At 42.5% G+C, this 21,485-nt stretch overlaps 1 protein-coding gene across 1 annotated transcript in view; it reads left to right on the forward strand.

Moving 5' to 3' along the window:
• DNAH3 (dynein axonemal heavy chain 3) overlaps window positions 1-21,485 on the forward strand; it is a 184,433-nt gene that overhangs the window by 62,196 nt on the left and 100,752 nt on the right. Inside the window, exons 16-22 of the mRNA XM_029576090.1 lie at window positions 1,017-1,170; window positions 3,365-3,509; window positions 9,851-10,062; window positions 11,592-11,683; window positions 15,381-15,495; window positions 18,601-18,717; window positions 19,623-19,802. Of these exons, the coding sequence (XP_029431950.1) occupies window positions 1,017-1,170; window positions 3,365-3,509; window positions 9,851-10,062; window positions 11,592-11,683; window positions 15,381-15,495; window positions 18,601-18,717; window positions 19,623-19,802 (1,015 nt within the window). The remainder of the gene's footprint in view (window positions 1-1,016; window positions 1,171-3,364; window positions 3,510-9,850; window positions 10,063-11,591; window positions 11,684-15,380; window positions 15,496-18,600; window positions 18,718-19,622; window positions 19,803-21,485) is intronic.

Genomic DNA, 21,485 nt, shown 5'->3' on the forward strand with positions numbered 1-21,485 from the left:
TACTGTATAAAAATAGCTACAGGTTTCCAGTAAAGTTTACTAAGAGCTTGATCAGTACTTAACAACATGCTCTTACCTCTGGTATCGTAGCAATATAATCCTGTTTTCTTAAATCTAACTTTGCTATATATTATTGATTTGCCACTTTGGATTCTGTTATCTTTTATCGAAAAGGTAGATATTTTGCTGCCTTTCTGTATTATTTTTGTTGTATTTTGCTGTGTACTGGTTACCATTTTTTTGTGGGCTGCAGCTGCAGAGAGGAACATTTTGCAGGTGTGTTATCTTCCAGGTCTGATGCGATATTCATTGGCATCAAAATTCTCAGCTGGGTGCTGACAAAATGCACTAATCCATTTTACATGAAAAATATTTATGGGATTCAGACCCTCTGAAAATATTTAGTTTATTCTCTGATTTACAGAACACCTTTACAGTCATAGATCTATATTTTCACAAGAGGTAACTGAAATGAAATTTTTAAAATAGTTCACCTAAACTTGTTGTTTAATATCCAGGATAAGAGGACACAAATTCAACAAATACTGAAATATTCTAGAGGGAGATAGGTACTAAGCATTTTCTCATAGATACAGAATGGGAAACATCCTTTAGTACATCTGGCCCTTAGAGAGGGCAATTTCCAAAAAGCCATGTGTGCGAGTAAATGGGTTATTTGGAAATGATTCACTCCGGGTGTGGCCAAGGTGCACGCATTCTTTTATCTGCATTGAGCAGGGGGCATTTCTGGGGTAGGGTTAGGGCGGGAATCACATCGTGTGTACGTTTCTATTTTAAAAGTATGTGTATTGTTTCCGTTCAAACAATACCTGCAGAAAAAGGAGGTGCAAGTGTCTGCGGGTACCTTTCACTTTGAAAACGGGTGCAGTGTCCATGGCTAAAGAGTATCCATGGACTGTGCAGCTAGGTGGGCAATATGAAAATTGCCCTCCGCATGATGTAAGAGTCAGAGTGGTTCAATTAAAGCATTATTTTGAGTCTAAATATAATTACAGACGTTCCATCTTTGAAAAACAACTTGAGGACTACAGCAGAGACGTGGAAAACTTAAGAAAATGTGATGTTGTAACCATGGATGAGATGAAAACTAATGTTGAAAAACTTAATGAGCTGGATTCAGATTTGAACACGGCACTAGTCACATTTGAGGTTTGTATTGTTGAATTTACCTTTGATCGGTTTAAATTCCTAAGGGATTCATAATTCAAGTAAAGCAAACTACAAATTCTGATCTCTGTTTGGTAGATAGCAGTTGATGTATCAAGAATAGCCTTATCCCTGTGTGTGCAAGTCTTGACTCTGCCGCCTGGGATGGATGCCTCTGCTCAGTTTGCGTAAAAGTATGTGCAAAACTGGGTTCTCGGAAAAGCATAAGAACATAAGAAAATGCCATCCTGGGTCAGACCAAGGGTCCATCAAGCCCAGCATCCTGTTTCCAACAGTGGCCAATCCAGGCCATAAGAACCTGGCAAGTACCCAAAAATTTAGTCTATTCCATGTAACCATTGCTAATGGCAGTGGCTATTCTCTAAGTGAACTTAATAGCAGGTAATGGACTTCTCCTCCAAGAACTTATCCAATCCTTTTTTAAACACAGCTTTACTAACTGCACTAACCACATCCTCTGGCAACAAATTCCAGAGTTTAATTGTGCGTTGAAGTCAGCCACACAAGTGGGTAATATCATCTAATGGTGCCAAGACAGAAAAGCTCTCTGGTCTTTCTGAACATGTGCAGACATTCCTGGGCAGTCATCCACTGCGCAAGTCTCCTCAATGTTTTTTCTTTCGCTTGTGCGAACGGATATGAATTTGCTCTCTTTAGCTGCTCATCATAATTTTCTTATAGTTTCTTTTTTCTTATTTCTTTTCTTTTCTCTTTTTTTTCTCCTTATTTTCCGTTTTTCTTTGTGAGTCTCCAAGAAAAAAAGATTAGCTGAGTTAAAATTTTTATTTCAAAATTGAGTTCGACCTAGCTTTAGTTCTTTTCAAAATGTCAGGGAAACCAGGCTTCATGAGATGTCTTTGTTGTGCCTGGAAAATGGCCTTATCAGATCAATAGAATCATTTTTTTAGATGTTTGAACCCTTCTCATGACATGTCTGATTGCGCTGCTTGTCTTTCCATGTTTTTCAAAGCCAGAAGATTGAGAAACCACACACTTTGGGACTTTTGGCAGTCACCTCAGACCATTACCGGCTGAGCAACTTTTCCCCAAATTAAAAAAGGCAGGGACTTCTCATGCTTAGAGCCGCCATTTGGTGCAGTCTTGTCAACATCATCTAGACAACATTTCATTTACCTCCAAAAATGTGTGCTTCTCTGCCTTGGTCATTAACCTTGAGTGAGAGAATTAAGGAGAAAATCACCTGCACACCTATCTCCTTCACCTTCTCTCCCAGAGCCATGAAGGCACTTTTGATATGTTCCAGGGAATATCTAGCATATTATTGGTGCCAACATGGATGAGCTTCATTGGATAGGATAATAGTCAGTATGTTTGATGATTCTCGACAATCTCTCTGTGATGTCTTGGATTTTGGCACCCAGCAGCTAGCTCACGTCTCAGGACAACATGTCTGGTTGGCAGATGATGCCTGTGTGCCTCTCAGAAGCGAGACCCCACTGAGAGAGCTTTTCCATCTTGGCACCATCAGATTATATTTATTTATTTTATTTATTTAAAATATCTTCCGTTTTCCAAATATTTGTTCAATATGGATTACAATATTTTCACAAACAGTCATTTGACAAACACAACACACCCACCATTTATGCGGCTCATTTATCCTGCTATGGAGATCACCTGTTACAGCAACTTAGCTTTACGTGTCCACTTGTATGTGATTAAAGCGCTGGCCAATTTTGTAACAGCCATCTTCATAAAAAAAAACAGATTTTATGCCCATAAATGGTTTTGAAAATTACCCCCTTATTGTCCCTTGGACAAACATCATTGTGCAAAAAAGACATTTTGATATGCCTACCTGTCACTGTCCTGTGATTTCTAGGTTCTGTCCACTTGGGTTTGTGACTGTAGTGAGTAAGCTTTATGAGTCAAACAGGCAGCAAAAATTGGCAGCAAAAGAAATGAGGCAATTTTCAAAAGTATCTGCACAGATGCAAAATCTGTTGTTATCCGGCTACGTGGCAGCTGCTCAGCATGGCCAGATGTTTAGCCTCTGCCACTTAGCCGGATAAACCCTAACCTATCTGGCTAAGTGGCGTTGAATATCGGGCCTCTTGCATTTTTACCATGGGAAGGAGGCACTACTCTTTAAAATCTCAATAATTCTGATACCATCTCACCAATGAATCCATGTAATAACTGTTATCTTTCAAAGGAAATTAACAAAGAAGAGGAGCTGCTTGAGTGGGAGAAGAGTCAATTCCCAATACTTCAAGCTACAATTGCAAACAAGGTTCCCTTTGAACAGCTTTGGGTGACAGCTTACAATTTCTATAAAAAATCAGAGGAATGGATGTCTGGTAAGACTATTATTTTCCAGTCTTATGCTTGTTGGGAGGGGGTTACCACAAATATTATGAAGTTAAATATTTGACAGAGATTCTATGAGGTCATTCAAAAGATTTACCTGGTGAAAATCATGTTGTAGCTGGGTAAATCTGCTTTGTTTAAATTTCTCTCTTCTAACTGGTTCAATTTATCTGGTCTAATTCACAGACTAACAATTTATCAGGCAAAATAGAAGTCCTTTATTTGTTTATTTATGGATTCTTATATTCCGCATCCTCCAATCATAATTGTTCAGTGAGGATCCCAATGGTATATTGATTAATATAAACAAGTCAACAAACCTATTACAAGCAGAATACATTACAGGAAGGTGGGAGGGGGCTCACTAGTCATCACTTTTTCTTTTATAGCTATCAGGGAGGGATGGAAGGGAGCAAGTTGGGGTACCTTTTTAAAATACAGTAGGAATGGTGAAGGTTTTAAAAGAAATGTACAGGGAGAGAGGGAGGAATGGAAGAGGAGGAGGATAGGAGCCTGCTGTCCAGGGTTTTTAAAAAAATGTACAGGGAGGGAGAAATGGGGAACCCATTGCTGGGATTTTTTTTTATGCACAGAGAAGGAAGGAGGGAAAGAAGTTTTTTTTTTGTAATATACCAGGAGAGTGGGAGGGAAAGACAAGAAGGCCCATGCCTGGATGTTTTTTTTCTTAATAGGAGAGAGAAAGTCTTACAACTATGGCGCCCTTGGCGAGGAAGCCTAAGTGCTTATCTATTTTTGCTGCATGCCATGTCAGGGTCATTCAGCCACAGCTTTCTTTAAGCCTGTGTCAGCATTGCCTGGATGCATGGGACAATTTTCCCCCTTCCAGAGGGTATCCCTCCCTTGATTGAATGACAGGCCGAGTAGTCATGAGCCACTAGCTCTCAGGACGTCAGGTTTGAGCCTGAGGGGCCTGGACTGGACCTTTCTTCCAGGACTGGTCTTCTGTATCGGCAGTGCCAGCTAAGCTTGGTCTGTGCATTCCAGGTCCTTCCCTGCCTGGCTCTGCGGCCAAGTGCCGTGACACAATACTGCCTGACTAAGCTCAAATGCAGGTAAATCAAAATGATGCCAATGATGTTGATGGTGATGAGGAACATTTCCACACCTTTGAAGCCAAATTGAACTCTATTATGATTCTTTCTTAAAAATGAGTTGCTGGGTTTGGTCTCTCAAGCATTGAAGACCCTCGGAGTGACTGGGCTGTCTCCTTGGGAATGCAGAAGGAAGTTCCTGTTTTGGTACCCTACGCAAGGCTTCTTGTTTCTTTCCCCTCCGGGTTGCATTCCAGGAGTTGACTGATCTGGAATGGAGTGCGCCAGGGGCGTCTTTTAAAGGAAGACGCATCTTGGCAGGTTTATACCCCTTGGATCCATAGACCAAAGAGTAGTTGCATTTCCCTAGGGTGGATGCCTTGGTGTGTTTTGTCATGAACTGTCCCACCATCCTAGTAGAAGGAGGTTCAGCACTGAAGGATGCGCAGGATAGGAGGATTAAGGCTATCTTAAAGTAAAGCCTTTAAGGCGTTTTATAGTGAAGATTCTTCCCAGAGGTCCCTTCCCTTTCTCAAATCTCAGTCCTTTCACCCTAAGGACCTTGAAAGGATACGGCTCGAGTTGGAGCCCTCGGACTTCCAATGAAGGTTTGCAGGCTCACTTAATTCAGGAGATAGGTGGTATCTATCTCATTTTTACCACAGGTGGTTCCAGATTACTTTGAATCAATGTGTTCTTGAAGATTTTCCAGGATGGATCTGCTCTAGAATTTCTTCACATTCCTCCAGATGTCTTCATGGTCTCTCTAACTTCCCTCAGCAGAGAGTAGAAGTGGCAGCGACGTTCCAATGGATGTTGAACCTGAAAGTAGTGATTCCTGTTCTTGAATCACAGAGATATACATTTATTTGGTCATGCCTAAGAGAGAAGGCATGTTCTGGCCCTGGGTGTGTATTCCCATCCATTGAGAACATCAGTGGTCCGTTTTGCTATTCTGGATCATCTTCACTAGTTTCAGGTCTTGCCTTCAGGCAAGCTGTTATGTGCAGGATCTTTTTCCTAACTCATGGTGGCGGTAGTGGTGGCTCTCCACAAAGGCCAATTTCTAGTTTTCTCTGGACAGCTGGTTGATTTATACCAAAACATGCTTCCCACAGGGTGGTTCCTTGCTACAGGAACTAGACTTGGTGGTGTTGCGGAAGTGAAACCTTGGGCTGAGGTGGAGTTGACACAACCCACAGGGAGGAGCCCTGTGGGTCCCCACTGTCAGCAGGTGGAGTTGGCTGAAGCAGAGGCTCAACAGGAGCTTCACCAATACCCGCCCTCTTTCCCCTTAGGTTGAGACCTCAGGTACCGGGGCCGGCTGGATTTAGACGCGGGCCTCTGTGGAGATGTAGATTCATCATTTATTTATTTATTTATTTTATTTAACAGCTTTTAATATACCGGTGTTCGTGCAAGCACATCACACCGGTTTACAATAAACTTGAGAAAGGAGGAAATTACAAAAAACAGGGAGTGGGGGATGGAGCAGGAGCGAAAAAAGGGGGGGGGGGGGAGAGAGAGGGAGGAAGGTAAGGAGGAAAGAGAGCAGCTGAGCAGGTAAAAGGAACGTAGCAGTATTTACAAGAGAGGTTGCTTAACGGGGTTATACATTGTTGTTTAATTACAGCGGTTAAGGGGGGGTAAAAGATTATATAGGGGAGAAGAGTGGATGCTTACTTACAACAGTTATGGGATATAATGAAAACTTATTTGAACATTTAAAAACACAAAAATGTAAAATATTAGCTTATTTACAACAGTAAATAAATAGGGTGTTAGAGGCCAGCATGGAGAGAAGTGGAATCAGTATGAGCAATGGTTGGGGCAGGAGGCAGGCAGCAGTGACTGGTGCAGGCTGTGGTAAGAGGCAAGTGAAGTTCATTCAGTGTTGTGTTTCGGGCAGAGGTCTGGGCAGGCAGAGTTCAAGCAAGTTGATGAGCAGGCAGTGGTCAAAGGCAGGCGGAGGTCAATCAGCATCATGATACAATCCGAAGTCAAAGCCAGGAGTCCAGTCTGAAGGGGCAAGGAGAGGAGGAACAGTAGGGCAGACAAGATGCTGAAGACAGTCGAGGGGAGACAGACTATGAAGACAAGAACTCAAGAGAAGACCAGACTTGTGAGGGAACCAGAAACACAACACAGGAATTCAAACAGACACACAGTGGAAGCAAGAACCAGGAGGCAAGGATCAGGAACCAGAAACACAGAGGCGAACCACTACTCCAATGGAATCGACCTATTGCCAAGCAAGGAGAGGCAGGAGAATTGGCCTTATATACTCCCAGACTGATGATGTCATCAGGGGACGCTGCAGGAGGATTCCCGTCACAGGCCCTTTAAGTGCTGGCATGACAGGTGCGCGTGAGCCTAAGGAGATTCTTGCATCATCCTGGCAGCAGCGGTGTGGGCCTAGTTGCTGCACACCGGGCGGCCACATCTGTGCTGGAGAGGCTGGCCATGGCATCAGGGGTATACGCGCCGGAGCCCAGGCTGCGTTCGGCTGGTTGCTCTGCAACAGGTTGTGAATCTGGCCTAGAGTGATTTGCAGCCATCTCAGACCTTGGAGTATCTTGTGATTCACTTTGATACAAGGCAGGGCAGAATATTCCTGCTGCAGTGTCAGATTCACACCTTGATACTGCGACTTAGATCCCTGCAGATCCCTGTTTGTCCGACTGGAGGGTCTTATCTACAGGTCTGAGAGTTAATGCCTGCTGCATTAGAAGAGGTCACTGGGAGAGGGCACATATGCGCCCTCTTCAGCACGGTTGATCTCCTGTTGGAGTCCACAGTTGAAGAACTATGTGGTGAGGCTGTTCCTCCCATTAGAGGTGAAATTCCAGTTGGTCTGGTGATTATTTATTTATTTTTTATTTATTTATTTCAGATTTTTATATACCGGCATTCGAGACAGCAGTCACATCATGCTGGTTCACATAGAACAGGGGTGCATAGTAAACATAACTATAACAATGGTGCTGAAGAGGCAGTTACATATAACAGGGTGATAAGAACTTGGATGAGAAGGAAGAGAAAGGGCAGATCATCTTACGAAAGGAATTTCCCTGATTGTATTGGTTGGTACTCACGACCCCTGGGACTGGGGGGGGGGGGGCTCCCTGTCAGGAGTTGGTGGTGCCAAGGTGCTGGAATGCAGCAGAGCAGTGTTGAAACAACAACAAACTGGAAGTACAAGTGGTTCGGTTGACGTGCCGGTGATTCGCCGAGCGGCTAGAGCAGCTTCTCCTAGCAAATCTGCCTTTCATGTAGCTGGAAAAAACAACATCAGAGCCAATTTCTTCATCAGGAGAAACTTGGACCTAAGAGAATGGGAGTTGGTGGATTAAGCCTTCTGCTTCTGGTGAACCACTGTAGCCTATTGGATCTAGGCCTGTTGGCAAACTTAACAATGCGAAGGTTCCACACTTTTTCAGTCTTAGGGAGAACCCAAAAGCGATGGGCATCAATGCTCTTCTTCAGGAATGGCCACATGGTGCCTTGCCATATGGGTTTCCCCCTGGCCTTTAAAAGGCAGGCTGGTCCAGAAGGTTTACAGGTCAAACCAACAGCATCCTTTTGCTGGCTCTGGATTGCGTTTGAAGGCTCTGATATGCAGATCTCCAGAGATTTCTGGTGGACAGTCCCCTCAGGCTACCATCTTAGATAGATCTGTTATATCAGGGGCACTTTCTGCTGTAATTTCCACTCTTCTTCAGGCCTGGAAATTTTCTACTTCTCTAGCCTATGTTAGAGTTTGGTGGGTCCTTGAAGCCTAGAGTTCTGAGCGAGGTACTCAACCACTTGAGAATGATATTCCTTTGATTTTGGAATTTTTTCAGGATGACTTGTTTAAGGGTTTGGCCCTTAGCACCTTGAAGATTCAAGTTGCAGCCCTGGCTTGTTATAGGGGAAGAGTCATTGGAGGTCCTTTGTCTTCCCATCTGGGCGTGTCCCATTTCTTGCAGGAAGTTAAACATGTTCGTTCCCCGTTGGGGCTTCCAGTGCATCTATGGGACCTTATCATGGTCCTCGAGTTTTTGGCAGGTCCAACTTTTATATCACTGTGTGCTTTCTCCTTATGGCTGCTTACCTTGAAGACTGTTTTTTCTGGTAGCAATCTGTTTGGCACTTCGGGTCTCTTCCTGCCATGGGCCTTTTCTCCGTATGACCTGAGGACAGTACAACTTTGGCCCAAGGTGGTTTCAGAGTTTCATGTAAATCATTTCTTTTCTCTGTCTGCCTTGGACAGGGGCAGAGGTGAAGCTGAGTATTGCCTTTTGCATTCCTTCAATGTTAAGTATTCTTTATGGCGGTATTAGGAGGTGACTAAGGCTGTTTGGCAGTCTGATCATCTGGTTGTGCTCCATGGTGGAGGTAACTTAGAAGCACTGGCGATGCGGGCAACGATTGCCCACTGGGTTAAGGAAGTCATTACGACAACCTGTGTGGCTGCTGAAGTTGCCTTACCAAGACAAATTGGACTGCATTCCACGTGGGGGTCAGGCGGTATCGTGGGTGAAACTTTGCTTTTTGTTGCCTGTTGAAATTTGCCGAGTGGTGTCTTGGTCATCTTTGCTCACCTTCTTCAAGCATTACTACTTGGATGTTAGAGCTAGGGAGGTCACAATGTTTTCGTGGGTGGTATTGTCTGGACCGCTGGCAACCTCACACCCTTTTTGAGGTTAGCTTTGGTACATCCCACTCGTTGGGATTGATCTACCTGAACCGCCAAGTAAGGAGAAATTACTGCTTACCTGATAATTTCCTTTCCTTTAGTGATGGGTAAGTCAATTCCAGACCCGCTCTCGGCTGCTGGTGTATGAAATGGTGGTTAGCCTTTCTTAGGGTGAGCTATGCAGAGTATGATTCCTGCTCTTCATTGGCAACTGGCAAGTGACTTCACTAGCCCTAGTTTGCTAGATATGTTCCTTTCTTGACTGACTTCAGTGTTCCTATTGGTTGAGAAACATGAATGTTTGCCCATTGATGATAATGTTCAAGTATAATCAGTTTGCCCACAGTTTGGCTTTTCCAGAGAATACTGGTGGGCTGATTTAGGGGTGGAACTATATGGCCATGACGTCAGCGTTTGCTCCATCTCCATCTGCTGGCAAGGGTGCATAATCTACTCGTTGGGATTGACCTACCCAGCTCATATTTCTCTATTTTGTTTTAAATAGTTTTGTTGGCTCTAAACAAGATTATTAAATTGCTGTTTATTGTATTGTGACAATAAAAAACATCTGTCTGGTCTTTTCCCATTATACATTCAGGTCCATTCCAAGAGTTAAATGCGGAAGATATTAATGAAGACATAGGAAACATGTGGAGGACAATGTACAAACTGGCAAAAACATTTGCAGATACTCCTGGACCTAAACGTGTAGCTGAAAATGTCAAAATTAAAATAGATAAGTTTAAAATGCATCTTCCAATCATCTCTGTTATCTGCAATCGTGGAATCAAGAATAGACACTGGAAGCAGGTACTGTTACAATTAATTATTTAAAAAGTAAAGAAAAAGCTGATATAAAAATATGAATAGTAGATGGTCATCTCTTCATCCACATTATAGCTTGGCTGGATAATAATGAAATACCTTCAGAGGTGTAGTTAATTTTCCCCAAAAGCATCATCAGGTTAAGGCCATAAGCCCTTGTTGAATGCCCCCACCCATGTCCAGAGAAGACCTAGTGGCCTGTGTTGCTATGCCCACCCGTCCTCCTCTCCCCAAGCTGACCAGCATATGAATATTCAGAAACCAGAGCCCTGCCACTAGCATTATCCCTGGAATTTTTATTTATTTAATTTATTTATTTAAATTTCTTATATACCGGCATTCGCGATGGGAGTCGCATCATGCCGGTTTACAAATAACAAGGTGTGACAACAGAATAAATACTTAATAACTTAAAAACATTAACATGTGATAGAAGAATAAGGTAGCAGTTACAATAAAACAGGGATAAAATGCAACTTGGAATGTAGAGAAGGCAAAAGAGAGATTAACACTGAGATAACAAAAGAATAACCAAGGTAAATAATAATAATAAATAATAATAATAATAATAAATAATTTAACTCTGTCCCTGGTTTCCAAAACTGCCCCCCCCCCCCCAATGTTTTGGGGCCCCTCTCCCTTGGGGTCTCTACCCTAATCCCCTCAGCCCCCCTCCCCACTTACCATGCTGCTCCTAGGTCAACAAGGAGCAGGAATGATCCTCATTCACAACTGCACCACTGGTGCTGAATTTCAAAATGGGGCCAGCTGACCTGAGGCCCTCCTTTGGCCTGTGCAGAGGCCCAAAGTGCTGGGACTGAATTTTCCCTAAAGTTTGTTTCTGATTCCCAACAGAAAGTAATACGGGAAAATAACTTTCTGTTGCTGTGGTTACCAAGACCTAACACACTTTCAGAGTCATTTATCATTTTGCGTTAGGGCCTTAACGCTAGCGTTAAAACTCTAATGCACGTGATAACACTGTATCGTGCGTGTTAAATAGGGCAATGCACGCTAGTATGCAAATGGGAGGAGTTTGGGCAGAGTTAATGGTAATGAGCAGCAGCTCCTAAAGTGGAATGCGCTAGAGTAACGCACAACAATGTGGGTTTTAAGGCCAGAAATAATTGCACCTTTCTTCTGTGCATTGTGCCCACGTTAGCTGTGCGTTCCCAAGAAAAAGGTTTTTTTTTATCACACATGCCATTCGGAGCAAGAGAGAGAAAGAGCAAGCCTCTGTAGGGAACAATATTGTATATTGTTCTCTCATTTTGATAAATCTAAACATTCACATTTCTCAGGTGAATGTTTTGCAGGTAATTTTCTCTTGCTCATGATAGAGTCTTACAGAATTTCTGTTAACTTTATTAGTTAAACTTATTGCATGACATGTCAAGAGACTTTGTACAATACTTTGCTGAACAGCTTGTTCATTACTGAAATGTTACTGTATATAACACCCCAACAGTTGTATACTTGTAAATAAATATCAAGTATTTTGCGTTATTTTCCAGATCAGTGAAGTAGTTGGGTTTGAGGTAAAACCTGATGAAGATACATCTCTTTACAAAATGTTGGAATACGGACTATCAAAGTTCATTGAAAAGTGAGATACATATCCTAATACTTATGGTCTATAGAAAAAATACTTTTTGCTGTTTTAATAAGCAAACTGTCACACAAATGCACTACTTCAAAGTACTTGGTGCAATATGGAGGACTACTGTAAGACTCTGGGCTTTACTGTGAAAGGGAATCTGTAGCTGCTGGTGCTGGTGCCCTTTATCTTGCTTGTGCTTTCACAATATCTAGCTGGACATATGAGCTTCAGATCCTTTGGTAAGGTGGCGCACAGTATTTTTGTTTCATTCTGGGGTTTTTTGCGTTTCATTTTGTTCTTTTTATTTATTTAAAACAAACAAAAAAAAAGAAAATGAAGGAAAGAACGAAAAGAAGCCGAAAGAAAACAAAAAAATATTCAGGCCTGTGGGAGAGAAAAAAACCCCTCCTGGGCCTCCCTTCCAATCCCTAGAACCCTCTTACCATAGTTTGATTTATCTTTACCAGGTAGGAGCAATCCCCAGTCTCGCCTGCCTTGCTGGACGTGTGCTTAGAAACAATGCTGGCAAATCGAGCTCAGCGCAATTGCTAAATTCTTCTGTACAAAATGGCGCTGGCCTGGGTCTGGGCCTGGCCCGTGCCATTTTGTGCAAAAGAAATTAACAAGGGTTGCAGCTGCGGTCTGCTGGCACCATTTCTAAGCATAATTTCCGAGCACGCAGGAGCTGCTACCCTAGGAAGAAAAAGAAAATTTCGGTAACAGCTTCAGGGTGGGTGGGGGTGAGGTTTGGAGGGGAGACCAAAAGGCCTTTTTTTTTTTCTCTGTGTTGGCATTCCAAAATCAAAAGAAAAGAAAAATGAAATGTTGTTGATTTTTCTTTCATTTCAATTTAAAAAGGAATTGAAATGAAATTGGAAATTTCCTTCAAATTTCTCATTTTGTTTCAAATGAATGAACCTCTCTAGCCTTTGGATGTTTGGAAGTGTCCTCATGTACCAGAGTTGCAAAAATTCCTCTGCTTGCTCGGTTTGAGGCTAATGAATTAAGTATTTAAAATCAAGTGTTTCAAGGGGGGGTTTTGCCCCAGTTCGAAGGTTTTCCATTAAACGAGATGCATCTTCCAGCACTGCATGAAATCTTCCTAGCTGCCCTCTTCACGATAATGCCAATAGATCTTTCCAGAAATCTTATAGGACCAAAAGACCTCTAACACTGGGAGAAAGTGGGGCAGTGGATTGCAGTTGTTGGCTGTTCCTATTTAAAATATTAGCAGCCTCCACCTAAATACTAGGAAAAAAGGAATTAACACGTTTTCAGGTATCATAATTTGCATAGTACATATCAGATGTACACAGAGCTGAATAGAGACATATCATGGATAATTCCTATTCCATGTCTACTCAAGGCAGACAAAACACACAACGAAAAACAAATCAGAGGCTTTGTTTTAAGCAAGGCAGCAAGGCCATGATTGAGAAGACTTAAGTCAGGTGTGGTTAAATCGAGATGAGGGACTTTTAATTGAGTATCAAGATATGATGTTTGAGTTTGGAAATGTTAAAAGGAGAACTCTGGTTTGTCAGGTGTTGGAAATCAGCCTCATCTTAGATGAAATACCAGCCTCTGGTCATAGAAACATAAAAATGTGACGGCAGAAAAAGACAGTATGGCCCATTCAGTCTGCCTATCCATCCAATTAATTTAGCATTATAATTTTCATCACTTCCTTAGAGATCCCCTGTATTTATCCCATGCTTTCTTGAATTCAGATACTGTTTTTATCTCCACCACTTTCACTGGGAGGTTGTTTCACACATCCACCACCCTCTCTGTAAAGGAATATTTTCATCTCGAGCCTCCTTTCCATTGAAAAAGGCTCACCTGTGCATGGAAACCTTTGAGATATTTAAATGTCTATGATATCTCCCCTATTTCACCTTTCCTCTAGTGTATACATGTTTAGATCTTTAAGTCTATCTTCATATGCTTTAGAACGGAGACCACTGACCATTTTAGTTGCCACTTTCTGGACTGACTCCATCCTGTTTATATCCTTTGGAAGGTGCGGTCTCCAGAATTGAACACAGTATTCCAAGTGAGGACCTACACAGAGGGAATATCACCTCCCTTTTTTTGCTGACCATTCCTCTCCTTATGCAGCCAAGCATCTTTCTGACTTTTACTGTCGCTTTATCCATTTGTATGGCCACCTTAGGATCATCAATTGCCCCCAGATCCCGCTCTTCCTTTGTGCGTAGAAGAATTTTACCTCCAGTACTGTACCTTTCTGTTGAGTTTTGCATCCTAAATACATTACTCTGCATTTTTTTTTGGATTAAATCTTAATTGCCAGATCTTAGACCATTCCGTGATCTTCATTAAATCTCTCCTCATGTTTTCTAAACTTTCCTGGCTGTCTGTCCTGTTACAGATTTTGGTATCATCATCAAAAAGACAAACCTTTCCCAACAATCCTTCTGTTATGTCACTCACAAAAATGTTGAAAAGAACAGTTAGGCACACTGCTAGTAACAGCCCCTTCCTCAGAGAAAGCTCCATTTACCACTCCCCTTTGTCACCTCCTGCTCAGCCAGTTTCTAATCCAGTCAGTCACTCTATGATCCATACCAAGGGTACACAATTTATTTATAAATCTTCTGTCTGGAACCATGTCAAAGGCCTTGCTGAAATCAAATGACACATCTGGCACTCTCCCTTGATCCAATTCCCTAGTTACTTAATCAAAGAAATTGATCAGATTTGTCTGACAAGATTTACCTCTGGTAAAGCCATGCTGCCTTGGATCTTGCAATCCATTGGATTCCAAAAATTGCACTATCCTCTGTTTTAGCAGCAATTCCATTAGTTTGCTCACCACAAAGGTCAGACTAACCGGCCTGTTGTTCCCAGCCTCCTCCTTCCACTTTTATGAATAAGAACCACATCCGCCCTTTTCAGGTCATCTGGAACTACTCCAGACTCTAAAGAAGCCAATGGAGCTGCTGGGTCATCTCTAAGTTCCCTTAATACCCTCAGATGTAGAGTTAGCTCCTTACAAACACACTGTTGTAAAAATCCATTGGGGTTTACCTCACTTTCAATCTTATTTGTGCTCCTGGCCTTTCCACAGTGAACAGCAAACAGAAATATTTGTTAAGCAATTTTGCTTTTTCCTCATCAGCCTCTACATGCTCCTTCCCTCTGACTACTTTCCAAACATCTCTTAATTTTTCCAGATGTTGTCTGTTTTCTTCTTTCTGCAATCTCTTATGGTTTATGAATGCTAAACTTTTCTCTCTTACTTTTTCAGCTACTTCTTTAGAAAACCATAACTGCCTCTTTTTCCTCTTTCCTTTGTTTACTTTCATAACAAAAAGATTAGTAGCCTGTATGATATCTCCTTTTAGTTTTGCCCACTACCCTTCTACTTACCCTACTGTTTCCAAAACAGAAAAATGCATTGCACTCTCCAATCTAGAGCTCAGGTTGATAAATCTGCTGAAAGGACAAGAAGAAAGCAGCCTCCAAAAAGTGAGTTTTCAGGCTGGCTTTGAATCCAGGAAGAGAGGGAAGGGGCCCTGACGCACACATTCAGGAAGGCTATTCTAGGCATTTACTGGAAGATTACATTTACTAAGAATAATTTTTATGTTAGTGACATTTGCTTCGTTAGCTTTTGTAGAAGCCAAAGAATACATTATGCAAAACTGAATTCTTTTTTTTTTTTTTTTTTGCAATCTAGATTGGAGGTGATTGGAGCTTCTGCCAGTAAAGAGTATTCTCTAGAGAAAGCAATGGAGAAAATGAAAGTTGAATGGAATAATATGATCTTCACTTTTGTTAAATACAGGGACACTGTGAGTTAATATCTTTCAATTTTACTAACTAGTACATTGTTCATGAGATTGAAATGTTTCATAACGTTTGTTCATAAAAAAACATACAGGCCGATACAGTAAGGAGCGGTAGGAAGAGCTGCGTTAGTGCCGGGCGCACCCGCGTTTGCCGCACGCACAGTCCGGCTCACCTACCGCTCGATACTGTATTTAAATAGCTTGCAAATGCAAGCCGCGTCCAAGAAGAGTCCGTGAAGCGTTAGGCCCGCGCAACCCATTTTACTGTATAGGTGCTTTATACAGCGCCTATACAGTATCCTGGGTGCGCTGGTACCTGTCATTTCAAATGTCATTTCAAATGACAGGCACCAGGAAGTGGATCCCAACTTTAACCAAAGAAAACCTAAAAACTTAAAATCCCTTCCTCCCGAAGCGACTCGACATGTTAAATATGTGAATAAGTGTAACCAACTTAATTTTTGTTTCTTTTTCAGCCCTTTCAGCCTTCTCTGCCGTCCTCCGGAGGGGGCAGCCGGCGGCGAAAGCGGCCCCCGCCGGCGAAGACGGATGAACGCATTCCGTAGTCCACGGGCGCTCAAGCCAATGAAAGCACATGAACGCGCGTGCGTGACGTCACGGCGTACGTCACGCACGCCCGTCCATGTGCTTTCATTGGCTTGAGTGCCCATGCACTACGGGCGTGCGTTTGTCCGTCTTTGCCGGCGGGGGCCGCTTTCGCCGCCGGCTGCCCCCTCCGGAGGACGGCAGAGAAGGCTGAAAAAAAACAAAAAGTAAGTTGGTTACACTTATTCACATATTTTACATGTCGAGTCGCTTCGGGAGGAGGGGATTTTAGGTTTTTAGGTTTTCTTTTGGGGGAAAGTTTGCCGTCTACCCCTACCCCTGCCTCTAACGCAGGGATAGGGGTAGGCGGTAAATTAGCAGGTTAAACGCGTGGCTAAACTGCAGGTTAAAAAGGCGATAGTCGGGGTGCGCGTTACTGAATGGGGGGGGGGGGGGGGGAATAGCTAATCCGATCGTTTACATCTGATATACATGCCGCGGGCGGAAGGGGTTACTCGTTGATTTAAAGAGGCGGTAAGAATGGGTTAAAGGGGATAGTGACTCACGGGTTGGACTAACACGGCCAAATTGTGAGTAGAAGGCGGGTTAGAAGCAGGGTAACCGCGGCCGCACTTTACTGTATTGACCTCAGAGACTGATCCTGTATTTCTTTACAGGCACTTGGAATTTCTTTCTTTCCTGAATTCATCATATTATTTTTTTTCTTATAACTCATTTATACTGATATGGTGCATAAGTCCAAAAGCCACACATGCCTCAAGATGCGAAGGAAGGCAGTTTAATTTTCCATACTATGGGCTCTATATGCTAACTTGCTAATATGCAGATCATGGCCACATTAAAATTGTCATACTAAAGTCAGTAGCAGGTGTGGCCTCGCTTTGCTAACCTGCCCAAAGTTAAAGGAACATTTGGCATAGGGAATCCCTTGGATATCAATTGTGGAGCCTCCCCCCAATCTTCTTTGGCTGAAGTTGAGTCCCCCTCCTTAATGTCTGCCTTCCAATTCCCCCTCTTTCTACTACCCCAAACTAAATAAGCCTGATACTTCACTTTCAGTGATATCCAGCATAGCTCTCTGCTTCAGCGGCAGGGGGAATGATGAAAAGATGATTTATATTCGGACAACAACCAACAAGAACTGAGTTGCACAGGCTGGATAAACATGCGTGGGAGTAGCTTGCTATGATGACGGTTTCTACCCCTAAACAATTAGCTAAATGCTTCACTTAGATGCAGCTCCAGCACCGATACTTCACTTAGATGCAGCTCCAGCACTGCTAATTACATCAATGGCGGGGGTGGAAGGGAAACAGAACAAAAAAGTCACCTACAAGGGACAAGAGTAACAGATAAGTATGGGGGAAAAGAAAAAAAAAAGAAAGCTTGCTGGGCAGACTGGATGGACCGTTTGGTGGTCTTCTGCCTTCGTTTCTATGTTTCTGCTTTCTCCCCTCCTCCAGCAGCACACACATCCCCCAATTTCCCACTTTATGAGCTCTTTGGCAAAACATGCTTTTCCCTGCCCTCCCCCAACAACAATCACACAAACCCAATCCGATTTCTCACCTTCCTTCCAACCCCTCTACTTTCACCCCTACTTTCCCTTGGAGCTGTCACCCATGCCAGCTGTCAGGAGGTGAACTGCTTACCTCCTGCCTGATTGGTTTCCTTCCTTCTAATAATGCTGCTGGGCAGCATGTCACACACTGAACTACATGTAGAGTCTACATCTTTTGCGGCGCATGCTGCCATTTCACTCCCCATAGTTAGTGCTGACCCTGAAAACCCCACAGATCTGCCTAGTTTTCTTTATGGCATCCATAGCAGGGGGCCTCAGTGTGTGCCGAGTTGTGTCAGTATTTACGTGCACATCTCTGGTTCATGCCCCAAAAACGCCCAGAACACACCCACCCCTTTATGAAAACTTTCTAAATGTGCGCGTTATGGGAGATACGCGTGTATCTCGCCGGCTCTTAAAATCTCGGCACGCATGAGCCTGGCTTATTCGTGCATCCCCTAATTAATGCACGCGCTGGGCTTTTAAAATTCACCTTAATGGTTGTAAGCTCTCTGGGGATAGAGAAATACCTATAGTATCTTGAGCGTGATCCATTTTGAAATGTAAAAAAAAGCAGAATATAAATAAAGATGGGCAGAAACCTGGCAAACCATCTTTGTTCTTAGTTAATTTTCTTACTTTTTTCTAAGGTGGGAACATTTATGAAAGTCTATTCTGCTAATTCCACTTCCTTAGTGTAGCAAGGATTAGCTTCCTTTGTATAGCAATTTTTAATATTCCTGAAACAGGAATCACTGTTGTTTTCAGTGACAGCTTCCTTCTGTTTTAGGCTTTTACTTATCAGTTTGTTTTGTTTACCAAAATTTTATTTAAAATAGTTGGATCGGACTAGACAACTCTTTATGGTAATCGAAATATAAAACAGGCTTTACCATTGGAAATGGAGTTCTTAAAGGTTAGATAAATGTACAGAAGTAATCAATTGTAGATTGCCTTAAGAAGTGTGACTTTATTTACAGAATACACAAATTCTCTCAGCTGTTGATGACATCCAGCTACTTCTCGATGATCACATTGTAAAAACACAGACAATGTGTGGTTCTCCATTCATCAAACCAATAGAATTTGAAACTAGGGTAAGAAAGAAATTTAATTTAATTCATGTTTCTGTGTGATGATCTTTTATAGATAATTTTTTGTTTCAGCAATATGTATTGAGAAGTCATTGTCGCAGGATGTGAGTGATAGTCTTCTACTGATGAATAGAAATTCAGTGCTCAACAACAGTTAGTTTAGTCTTTTCTCAGTACCCTTGGAAGGGTTCATGACCAACAACAGCCGAACATATTTTGGCAAATTTGTAATCTTGAAGAAACTCAGGACTTAGAATATGTGGAGACAATGCTACTTCGTGGACTGGGTGAAAGATGAATGGGCACCAGAGGAGAAGAGAGGAGAGAAAGTAGCATGTAAAGATGTGCATTTTTTGGAAATGAAACGGGAAATTTCAATGAAATTTCCCGTTTTGTTTAATTTTTAAAATGAAAGACAAATGAACAACATTTTGTATACTTTCTATTTGAAAATTGTCTAGGGAAAAAGTACCCTAGACAATTTTCAAATAGCTGCTTTTTCTGTGGATACTTTTTTCTGGGAATACAGAGCTTTGGGTGTCATTCCCTCCCCAGCCTAACCCTGCCTATGAGCCCAGCTATTTCTTTTGCAGGTAAAAGTATGTGCATTGTTGATCCTTACATGTACTTTCACCTAGGGAAAGGGTGGGCAGTTTTCAGATTGTCTATTTTATTCAGGTAAGCATCTCTTGCAAATTTATTTTCAGCATTCTCTTCCTCACAATCTAACTCATGCATACGATATCCATTTCATGGCCTTCTAAATGTTGCAAGAACTATTTTGGTACAAAAATGATACAGGGAAGCTAATACTAGTGACTGAGCAGATAGATCTATTAGGCAGTTAAGCAATACTTTATAGCAATGAATAAAAAATGTTATTTTATGCATGAATATTCTATTTCCAGAAATGGGAACGGAAACTCTGCCAAATGCAAGATATTCTAGATGCTTGGTTAAAATGTCAAGCAACCTGGCTTTACCTGGAGCCCATCTTTAGTTCTGAAGACATCATAGCTCAAATGCCAGAAGAAGGCAGGAAATTTGGCATAGTCGACAGATACTGGAAAGACATCATGTCAGAAGCGGTAAACTTTTCTTTTTTGATCCAGCAGTTTCCTCTTACTCCTTTGAACTTCCAGTTCAATTGGAACGGATTTCTATTTTAGTGATACTCACCCTCGTCCTGGAGGGATACCTAACCAATCTGGCTATCAGGCTAGCCACAATGAATATGGGGCTTCAGCGTCTGCAAGTGTATCTTATACATGTTCTTTACAGATCTCCTGACTACCAGACCAGTTAGGTGTGCCTCCAGGGCAGGGTTGAGAACCATTGCTCTATTGGACTGTAGTGCCATGAGCCTTTATTTGCAACCATCCTCGATTTGTCCCTTTATTTTAGAGCCCTCCCCCTCCCCCTCCCCCATGTTAGCCTAATCATTACAGTGACGGTCCTTGGTCAGGGACCTCAGTCACATTTCACTCTACAATCCAGTATGCATGCATCCTGAGTCTGGCCAATAGGATAGGTGTGACTATTGTGTAATGACTGAAACAATTTACATTTAATCTAACATGTATTTTTCTTTTGCAAAAAAAAAAAATTAAAAAAAAAAAAATATATATATATATATATATTTTTTTTTTTGCCATAAGTACAGAATTAACAAAAAAAAAGAAACCTTACTGAATAGGACCTTTAAGAATGATAGATGTAATCTGAAGGCAGTTAACACAATATTCTTGGAAGGGTAAGTCACCTGCAGATGTTTGGTCATAGATATAGGTCCATATTCAAAAGCCATTTAGACAGATAACTGAAAAATTATCCATCTAATAGGGTCATTTTCCAAGATGCGATAGCCCATTATTGCGTGCTTTGGCGCTTTTAGCGTGGTGCTATGAGGGCGATAGTGTGCGGCATGGCTGCACCACGGCAGGCAAAAACGCACCGCCGTGATGCGATTGGCTGCACACCCACCCCCTTTTCCCCAGCAGCTCATCATTCCGCAGGAATGATGAATCAAGCCTCAAATGTCTTACCCAGCTGTATTCAGCCTTTATCCGGATAAATTCTAGGCAGCTAATAAATTAGGAAGCTAGAATTTAGCTGGATAAGATGGGGGCATTCTTGGGGCGTAACTGGGAGGAGTTAGCTGGCTAAGTTAACCAGCTAATTCTGATATTCAGAGTTAGCTGGTTAACTTAGCTGGCTAAGTCTGGTTGGGTCAAAGAGCTGTCCTAAATTAGCTGGCTTTAGTTAGCCGGATAACTTCTTAAGATAGACATGGAATCCTGGGGAGGGCACAGGTGGAGGCTTGGGCATGCGTTGTAAGATCTGAGTCAACACGGTGGTCATGTTGTTGAATGATGTTGCCACCATTGTCATAGCTTGTGAGTGTGCTTCCGTCTGATCACACAGGGCCTGGGTTTGATTATTGTCAGCCCTCCTCAGGCACACTGGTTCTGCCCATATGTGATGGAGGTGTATATCATGTTTCCTTTCCAGCAGGTCCAGCTGCTCATGCATTAAAGTCTCTGTTGGTGCTAGTGTTGGTGATGGTGCCGGTGGCGGTGTTGGTACTGTGCTGATTGTGGCATGAGCTGATGTTTCAGCCTCCAAAAGTGGCATGAGAGGACTGGTGGGCTGCTCCTGCTAAGTGCCTGCTGCCTCCTGCTGGCAATGTGGTATGCTCTAGAAAGGTTGCGGCGGCTCAACTGGCGCCCACTGCAGGCTGGGTTCCTCCATGAAGGTTGATATGTTTAAGC

This window comes from Rhinatrema bivittatum, chromosome 14 (genome assembly GCF_901001135.1).
Source record: "Rhinatrema bivittatum chromosome 14, aRhiBiv1.1, whole genome shotgun sequence".
Lineage (NCBI taxonomy): Eukaryota > Metazoa > Chordata > Amphibia > Gymnophiona > Rhinatrematidae > Rhinatrema > Rhinatrema bivittatum.